This window comes from Morus notabilis, unplaced genomic scaffold (assembly GCF_000414095.1).
Source record: "Morus notabilis unplaced genomic scaffold, ASM41409v2 Scaffold1027, whole genome shotgun sequence".
Lineage (NCBI taxonomy): Eukaryota > Viridiplantae > Streptophyta > Magnoliopsida > Rosales > Moraceae > Morus > Morus notabilis.
The window spans coordinates 170,228-179,309 of NW_010360033.1; the positions used below are offsets into that span (position 1 = coordinate 170,228).

Consider the following 9,082-nt stretch of genomic DNA (forward strand, 5'->3'; position numbering starts at 1 on the left):
CTCTTAAAACTTGTGAAATTATTACGCCCTATATGATATGTTTATTTTATAATTCAAGTCATAATTTGAAATGTGTTGGTAAAAGAAAAAGATATTATAATAAAAAAAGAAAAAAATTGTAGCAATATACTTGTGTTGTGGGAAGGCTATGGCTGTGTTTGGAGTTATTTTTGTTTTTATTTTTTATTTTTTTGAGATAAAAAATAAAAATGGAAGAGAAATGGTATTTAACACAATTAAAAATAAAAAATAAAAAATAAAAATGATTTTTTAGTTTAGTGTAAAATGAGAGAGAAATAAAAAATAATTTTTATATTTTCTTATCTTTCATTTTTGCGTTGTTATTCCGTTTAATTTTTAATTTGAGTTGGCATATAATTTTATATGAGAATAATAAAAAGAGTTAAATTTATCTGTTTCTAATAGTTTTTTATTGTAATAAAATTTTAATTTTAAACTCGAATAGATAAAATGGACGGGAGGAAGTTTTCCTTTGTTTCGTTTTCAACGTTTATTGTCGTTTACGTGGAATCCGAATCTGATTGTTACTACTTTTCCACTCTTCCCAGTTCCCAGTTTCCAGTTTCCAGTTTCCACAAATAAAAACCCAATTTCCCTTCCACAAACTTGAGAATTCATCTTCATTTTCATAATTCCACAGCCAAAATGCAAAAGAACCACTGAATATCAGTGAACCTTTCCGGTGGGCTATAATATTTGATCGTCGTTTAGAACTTGGGTGCTTCTTTGATTCCAGAACTTCCCTTAAAGGTACGTTCTTTGCAATTTTGCTCAATTGGGTTCCTGTTTATTAGTTGATATTTTGGTAAATCTGTGTAAACAATATCCAACTAATTCTCATTTTCACTCACTTTTTTCCTGGTAACTTGCTTTGTTTGTTTGTCGTTTTTATCAAACAACCTCTTGATATCAAATTTTCAGTTGTTTTAGTTTGTGGATTCAGTTAGAGAGAGAGAGAGAGAGAGAGAGAGAGAGAGAGAGAGAGAGATTTGCAGTGGTGTTAGCTCACTGATGTTAATGAAACTTGGGGTGAATTCTGGGTTCAGTGCAACAAGAAACTGTATGTTGGCTTCCCCAGCTGTTTTTAGGAGGCAAGAGTTTTTGATAAGGTGTCTTGGAGGTTACTCCTCTTATCAGAAGGGAATCCAAGGAGTGAAATCCATGGCTGGGCCCACTTCAGAAGCTGATTCTGAGAACATTTTGAGAGCAATTACTCCAACTCTTGATCAAAGTAAACATAAGGGCCAAGCGGGTAAGCTCAAAAGATTGCTACTTACTAGAATTTTGATTTATATAAACCCACACATATATATGTGTGAATACACATTTATGCATGTTTCATAAGTTGTACTGATTCTATTTATGTTTTTTCTGATTGCTTAGTTGAAACTGTTTACAGATGATTGTTACAATGCTATTGTGTTATTAAGACAAGAACTAGAAGTAAAGATTATGGAGATTAAAATTATTTTTTTGGTTTTTCTTAAATTAGGAATTATGTTATTTGAGGTAGTTTCTCATTAGCATTTAGCAAGTTCCCTTGTTATTATGGTTTAGTTGTCTAGTTTGTTATTTGGTTTGCCTAATGATATGGTAGTTTGTAATTTCAATCAAGAGAATACTTGATGAGTGAATATTGAGATTTCTGGTTTTCCCCCTCTTAATTTCTTATTTTCTTATTTCCTATTGGGGATTTAAGGAATCAATGATTTTCAATATCCTGTGTCAATTGTTATTGCGCTTCTTTACGCTTGTGTGTTTCTGGTTTCTTTGTGTTTATCAGGAAAGATAGCTGTCATAGGTGGATGTCGCGAATATACTGGTGCTCCATATTTTGCTGCTATTTCAGCTTTAAAAATTGTTAGTGCCTCTGCATTCTTTTTCTTTGCTATTGTGTGTGGAGTTTTATTTTCTTCTTGGTTTCTCTAAACCGTGTAGCTTATAGTGAACTAAAAGGGAAAAAGAAGAGTTTTGTTGCTTTTGTTTCTGTAGTGTACATGACCTTCTAGTTTGATGGGAAGTACATTTTAATGTTTTTCGTTTTGTTTTTCTCCCAGGGTGCAGATTTGTCCCATGTTTTCTGTACAAAAGACGCTGCTCCAGTTATAAAAAGTTACAGCCCTGAGATAATTGTACATCCAATTTTAGAAGAATCTTACAGTGTCGGGTGATTATTTTTTTTCTTTTTTCCTTTCTCATTTCCTTCAAAGAAGCTCTGTTTATATTATTTATTGTTGCTGTTTTTGGCAAATGATGTTTTCAGGGACGAGGACCAAGCTTCCATCTCGTCTAAAGTTCTTGCTGAAGTTGACAAGTGGATGGAAAGATTTGACTGTCTTGTAGTTGGTCCGGGGCTTGGGAGGGACCCATTTCTTCTGGTTAGCTCTTCTTGATGTATTCAGTTGATGACATGGACGTTACTATACTCTATCGGTGTAGTTTATATTTTTCTTTTATGGCTTTTAGTTCACACATTGTCTCTTTCACTAGCATGATGCATGGCCTACACTATTTTCGTTGTACGGACACTGTTTGTGTATGCTTTAGTTTCTGGGTTTGTTGACGTATCCATTCTCGTATCTAGAAAAGTAACCTTGAGACAGTTAGACTCAAGAATTATAGTATCTGCATGTGAATTTGGTCTCTTCTTGTTTCGTTACAGCTAAAGTACCAGGCATCTATATTGATAAGATCATACACATCAGGCAGACATGTTTGTAAATCTCTTGCTAAAAAATCTGGGGATATGATAGATTGGGTGGTTTATGATATTGGCTTGGCTTGAGAAGAGAATATAAATGGGTATATTGCTGGTCTCACACTCTTTTGGAATCCAAAAATCGTGACACTCACTGGAGCCGTGATGAAATGTGGCAATGTGTTCACAAATTTGCTTCTAATCATAATGAAGTACAATCATTTGTTGGCTTGAATCTATCTTCTGGGTTCAAAACTGAATGCTTTCTTTGGTTCTTGTAGTGTTCGATTGTGAGATTAACTTAATCTTTTATGCCCCGAGTTTTGAATGCGTGACAAATGAATGTTCTCTCCAAGATTAGAGTTGATACTTAATGTAGAAACAACTTAAGCTCTACTTTCACTAGTTTCACTCTGTCTTACCTTGATCTGGTTTGATCTCATATCGAATCCTATCACATATGATACTAAGAATTGACTGAAATGTTCAGGACTGTGTGAGCAGGATCATGAAGCACGCAAGAGAATCTAGTGTCCCAATTGTTGTAGATGGGGTATGTAACCAAAAGAGTGTACCTGATTTGTGACGCATACTTTATGATTCAATATCTACGTGTGACTTCTAGTATGGGAATTTGAATTAGTTAACTGATGAATGGTCTTCCCCAGGATGGACTCTTTCTTGTTACAAATTGTCTTGATCTTGTTAGCGACTATCCCTTGGCTGTCCTGACCCCGAATGTAAATGAATACAAGCGCCTAATACAGAAAGTGTTAAATTGTGAAGTAAATGACGAAGACTCTCATGGGCAATTACTCTCTCTTGCTGAACAGTGAGTTTCTTTTTGAAGCTTCCTTTGTGTTGAAAGCGTGTTTTTAGGATTTCATCCGCATTTATATTCCGGTTATTAGGACTTGATAATGTTGGGAGCACAGGAGATGTTCTAACGTCACTTTATTTAGGCAATGTACCACTTTTACGATGGTGCAGTAGTTCTGTCAGTGATTAATTACTCTCTAATCGAACCTAAATTTACGGAATTGTGAAACCATTTTTGGTCAGAATTGGTGGTGTAACTATCCTTCGGAAAGGAAAATCTGACCTCATTACTGATGGCAAGACAGGTATGTAAGCATGCGTCTCTTTGTTCCTTTTGTTGATAAGATGTCCTTGAAGTTCTTGCTTGGATAATATGCATTTTTATTCTATTGATGTGTATAAACATATCTACATTAGCACTTGGTTAGGGAATGTAAGTATTCCTGGTCCTCAAGTAGGATTGATTTTCAAACCATCGCTATTTATTATGCAGTCAAATCAGTGAGCATCTATGGTTCTCCTCGACGTTGTGGCGGTCAGGGTGATATACTTTCTGGAAGGTGAGTGTTTAAATGTGAAACTGGAAAGAGTTTGCCTTTTATGAAACTTACTTTTCAACCTAGATTTATCCCTTCTCATCTCAGTTCTAGGAGTTAAAAAGTCAGGGATGCTCTAAATTTAAGTCTCAGATAAGCGACCTTTTTGCTTGTTTCAGTGTCGCAGTATTCATATCTTGGGCTCGGAAACTAAGGGCGGCTCCAGATTGGGATACAAGCATAAGGTTCTACAGTTCAAAAACCCTATATAAATCTTTGTTCCATGATAATCTTGCCTCACAAATTGGCATTTACATGTTTATATTATGCACTGGAACAGTCCAAAGAATCCCACGATATTAGGATGCGTCGCTGGATCGACGTTGTTGAGGAAGGCCGCTTCGCTTGCTTTCGAGGATAAGAAAAGATCAACCCTCACTACTGATATCATTGAGTACTTGGGTAGAAGGTAAACAACTTTATTTTGTCAAAAACATGGAACTCTTGTAAGAGTGCTAATTGTTGGTATCTTACTCTAAAAGTTTTTTATTTTCTCCATTGCAGTTTGGAGGATATTTGTCCGGTTAATTGACGCTGCTGTCTGTTGAGTGTTGTCTCCATGGCCAAAAATAAAAAAAATATATATATAATTTTACTTCTTCCAGTGTTCAGCTTCTCTTGTGAAAAGAAAGACTACTCTTCTTTTTTTTCTTTTTTTTTTTTTTTTTTAAGGTTTGGTTTTGAGTTGTGAAGAATGATTGGTTTTCGTACAAGGGTCAATTCCCATGAATTACAAATGCAATGATGTTTCAGAAACCATACAAGCACAGGAGGGAGAAGCTCAATAGTTTTCTAGAGAGCAAATCTGATCACATGAATCGATATCCAAATGTGATTTTTTTTTTTAATTGTCGTTTTGGGTAAAATTAAAATACGCCTGATGATGCTAGCTGAATCGACCTTTGGAACTCGACAAAGAAGGAAGCAGTGAGGCCTTGAAACTAGAAAACGGACCTCCAAAAACGACAGAAACAGTGATATGGACGAACCTATGATATTTTGGTAACCATTATAATATATATGTCCCGTTTGAACATAAAAGTTTAAACAGAAGTTTATATTTTATAAGAAACAAAAAAGTTTAAATTGGAGTTGAAACCACACTGTTGAAACCAAACCTATGAAACAATCTCATATTTAATTTAGCTAAGGCTTTCCAATCATCTTCTGCCGACACTATAAAGCCACCATCTATTTCACCACACTCTTAGGTTTTCAACTAGTGACCACGTACTTCTTCTTTTTTTTTTTTTGAAATGTCAACTAGTGACTTTGAGTTAAAGTGACTTGAGTGATGATCTTGAGTTGAATTTAAGTTATAATTTGAGTTGAAATTGTAACTTAAGTTTGCGTTTAGATGTACACATTTAAATTATGATTTAAATTGAGAATCTATTTAAGTTTGTATTAGATGGATCAAAACTTAAATTTATATTTAGATAGTATTTTAATAAAAACTCAATGGTAGTGAAAAATTTTAATAGGGTATATGGGTGAAATTTTATTCGTCTTTTCGTTGTGAATGCATAAAAAAAAATCATCTCAATCAGAATTAAAACAAAAAAGTTATGACATTTTTAAGAATAGAAAAAATAATGTTCATTTAATTAAGTTCGAGTTTATGAACTCGAGTTGAAAGGGAAACTTGAACTCGAGTTTAGCCGCAAACTCAAATTCAAACTCAAATTTTACAAAAGAATATGAACTTGAATAAAATTGTAACTCGAGTTTAAATTTTTTCTGAGTTTTCGTTGCAAAAAAACAACCCCTGAAAAAAAAAACCAAAAAAAAAAAACACAACAAAAACAAAAAACACAAACTTACCAAATACTGACACACATTTATTATCTTCATAATGGCAAAAGAAAATACAAATCAATCATCATATCAAAACGCAATGAAACAGGCGACTTGGTGCTGAAAAGAATGAGAAAACATAGGAGAAGACCCTTTTAATTTTACAAGATAGATAGATAGATAGATATATAATTATCTACAGTACAACAAACACCTTTTTAACGGGCTTTTATCACGTATTAACAGCAAGCACCATCTATGAGTATGCATTACTAAACTAGTAAAGTGTTTTTAACTTGTATTCTATCCAAGACAAGCACTACTGATTTTTGACCCTGCAAAACACTATGATACTAAATTCACATTCTCTTTCAGGTATGTCCTTCAAGTTATATCCTTTCCTTATTAGTTCTTCCACTCAATCAGTGGGAGGTTGCTGTTGGTATGGCCAAGATGGCTGACCGATGTAAGGGCGAGTCTGTTGGCCGCAAACAGATTGATCCATCACAGGCTTCCCGACAATCATCCCCGGCGGACCAACCTGCTGAGCATGCTGAGGCGGCATGTAGTAGTAAGGAACACCATCAGCCGGTCCTCCAACAGGGAGACTCCCTCGAGGAACGGATGCAAGCACCTCGTCTTTCAAATCCTCTCTCGGGACAATATCAACCAGGAAGTCGAATATGTCGGTTCTAGTGATGGCTGCTGCGATGTCATTCTTTTGCAACGTCCGCCTCTTGTTCTCTTCCGTGTGATTCCAGGAACGCAGCGTCAGCTCTAGGATGAACATCTCGCAGGCCCTCGCGAATATGACCGGGGCTTCAGCTGATATCATCCTCACATCCTCATCAGCCTTCATAATCTTCTTGATCCTAGCAAGAGGCAGACTGTGGTTCTTGAAGTCACTCGTCTGCTCGATTTCTTGGTACTGGCTCGTCCAGAAGTTCCGGAGCTGCTGCTGCAGCTGCTCTTGTTGCTGCTGATGCATGTGCTGGTAAGCGAGCTGGTGCTGCGCGAGCTGAGGAGAGGCAGAGGGACCTGCAGGCTGGTTCTGACCCTGCAACAACCCGGCTGATCCAGGACCAGAGGACCCCAGCAACTTGCTAGACTGGTATGGGTTTACACCGTACGAAGGCTGAGCTCCACTACCAACCACCGCCATTGCTGCGCGTTGTCCATGCCCTTGCTGATCCATGATGGTTATGCTGGATCAAAGAATTTCTATGTATCAACTCTTCTGCTGCAATCCAAATAATAATAATAATAATAATAATAATGAAATAAACTTCTGAAAATAACAAATGCTTTTTTTTTTTTTTTTTTTTTTTTGGAATCCTTGATAGTTAGGCTGGATCAAAAGTTTTAGCGAGAGATATCGAAACATCAAGCTTCGACAATCCAATCGACGCGGCCAATTGAAATTGCTAAAAAGGGATTCACCAGATTTCTTTAAATCACGAGCTTGACTTTATAGTTGTAAGAGACAAAAACATGGACTTTCATATCACATGATCCAATCCAACCTATCTATCTACAGCCAAAAACTAAATAAAGCCTTGATCCCATACAGAAACTAGTCAATTTCAAAGGAAAAAAAAAGGTATAATTCTGCAATAATTTACATTCACATAAGTATTTTTACAACTTAAAACGAACTGGGACTAAGCTTAAACCTTTGATCACCAACTCACTAAGTCATCTTAGGTAAACAACAACACCAACTTATAACCATATTCTGGCTGTTTTAAGCTAATTTACACACACATATACATACATATAGACATATATATATATATATATATATGTGTGTGTGTGTGTGTGTGTGTGTATTTAATTATATAGACACCCACGTGTACATAAACACAAGTCAATTAATCATCAAGCCAATCAAACTTTTTTTAGGGTTCATGAACCCTGACAAAATTCCTAGTAATTTCTCTCTAAGATACCAACTCCCACGAATTAATATCAAAATTCCCATTAACATATAATTACTATAAAAGAACATAACCAAACTAAGTTGAAAAAAAAAAAAGAAAAAAAAAGATGAGGACCCTTCAAACCAAAGCAAACCAAAACAAATTCTTGATGAAAAAAAAAATACATACTTGGGAAACAAAAAAAAAAAAACAAAATGAAAAGTACCTTTATATCTCTGTTTCGCTTCTAATTCTGAGTCTTCTTCAACAACTAATAAAAGAACCCTAAGAATTTGCAAAAGAAAAGGAAGGAAAATTAATAAGAAGTACTGGGGAAAACAAAAGGAGAAATATATATCAAGTATAAAGTCTGAACCTTTTTTTTTCTTTGGTTTTTTTGGGGGGGTCAATAAAATGGAAAGTAATGAGTTTGATTTGGAAATTAATAAATAAGGAAAAATAATAAAAGCGGTTGGGTGGGGAAGTGGAGTGGAAGTGGAAAGACTAAAGATGAGGAAGAGTTTAATGTAATCTGCGACTTCCCACTATGAAAAAGCAGTTTAGTTGGTCTTCTCAACTATAGCTTTCCGTTTTGATTAGCCAAAAAAACTATAACTTTCCGTTTGACTTTTATCTCCTCTGACCATTTTGCCCCTCCTATGTACAATAAGATAATATCAAAACTATTTTCCTTTCCCTTTCATTTGATTACACCTACTTGGTTTGGCATCGTTTTTAATTTATTTGGTCCAAAAGAAGTGTTTGGATGAACTTTGAGACCAAGAATTTGGTCCGTAAGAGCTTTCGAGAAACAGCTCTTTTGAGAAGAAAATTTGAGTTAAAACTTCAATAAAATTTAATAATTTTATTATATTTTAATTTATAAAATTTAATAATTTTATTATATTTTAATTTATTTGTTAGTGAATCTAGTTATATTTTTGCTCTACTAATCTCAAATATGTGATTTGAAGCACTAACTAAAAAGTTTAGTTTTTATTTATGTCTTCTTAGTACCTAAAAACTTAATGATAGGCCAAACAAATTCTTAGTTTTTTTTTTTTTTGTTTATTTTGATTTAATTGTCTCCCTCTTTAAAAAAATCCATGATCCAACTAATTCTTTTAACGTCACGATCCAACCATCTTGGTGCTTAGACAAGTTAGTCTTTGATGGCATACTCGTGTCTAATTTGTGTTTAGCAATTTATTTTATTAGGTTGGTTCTTAATT

General features: G+C 34.6%; 2 protein-coding genes across 5 annotated transcripts; one reads left to right on the top strand and one right to left on the bottom strand.

The window, feature by feature from the left end:
* The first annotated feature begins 578 nt into the window (after positions 1-578).
* LOC21390754 (ATP-dependent (S)-NAD(P)H-hydrate dehydratase) lies at positions 579-5,018 on the top strand. 3 transcript variants are annotated; one of them, XM_024164043.1, is made up of 12 exons: positions 579-771; positions 943-1,273; positions 1,805-1,881; positions 2,079-2,188; positions 2,285-2,399; positions 3,210-3,272; positions 3,388-3,551; positions 3,782-3,843; positions 4,032-4,098; positions 4,254-4,319; positions 4,415-4,543; positions 4,639-5,018. In XM_024164043.1, exons 2-12 carry the CDS (start codon positions 1,033-1,035, stop codon positions 4,664-4,666), a joined length of 1,122 nt encoding a protein of 373 aa, XP_024019811.1. In that variant the 5' UTR covers positions 579-771; positions 943-1,032; the 3' UTR covers positions 4,667-5,018. The 3 variants fall into 3 exon arrangements, with proteins under 3 accessions (XP_024019811.1, XP_010094004.2, XP_024019812.1); XM_010095702.2 differs by having other exon boundaries at positions 1,068-1,273; XM_024164044.1 differs by having other exon boundaries at positions 1,159-1,273.
* Positions 5,019-5,998: 980 nt separating this feature from the next.
* Positions 5,999-8,415, bottom strand: LOC21390755 (nuclear transcription factor Y subunit C-9). Of its 2 annotated transcripts, XM_024164038.1 has the most exons (3): positions 8,227-8,415; positions 8,077-8,135; positions 6,000-7,136 (listed from the first exon to the last, which is right to left on the bottom strand). In XM_024164038.1, exon 3 carries the CDS (start codon positions 7,124-7,126, stop codon positions 6,350-6,352), a length of 777 nt encoding a protein of 258 aa, XP_024019806.1. In that variant the 5' UTR covers positions 7,127-7,136; positions 8,077-8,135; positions 8,227-8,415; the 3' UTR covers positions 6,000-6,349. The 2 variants fall into 2 exon arrangements, with proteins under 2 accessions (XP_010094005.1, XP_024019806.1); XM_010095703.2 differs by having other exon boundaries at positions 5,999-7,171; positions 8,077-8,415.
* Between the last annotated feature and the right edge of the window lie 667 nt (positions 8,416-9,082).

Bases quoted from the DNA above. Each gene is read 5' to 3' on its own strand.
- LOC21390754 (XM_024164043.1), top strand. From the start codon at position 1,033: ATGTTAATGAAACTTGGGGTGAATTCTGGGTTCAGTGCAACAAGAAAC. The intron at 1,882-2,078 runs GTTAGTGCCTCT...TTTTTCTCCCAG, and splicing joins CTATTTCAGCTTTAAAAATT to GGTGCAGATTTGTCCCATGT. The intron at 3,273-3,387 runs GTATGTAACCAA...GGTCTTCCCCAG, and splicing joins TCCCAATTGTTGTAGATGGG to GATGGACTCTTTCTTGTTAC.
- LOC21390755 (XM_010095703.2), bottom strand. From the start codon at position 7,126: ATGGATCAGCAAGGGCATGGACAACGCGCAGCAATGGCGGTGGTTGGT.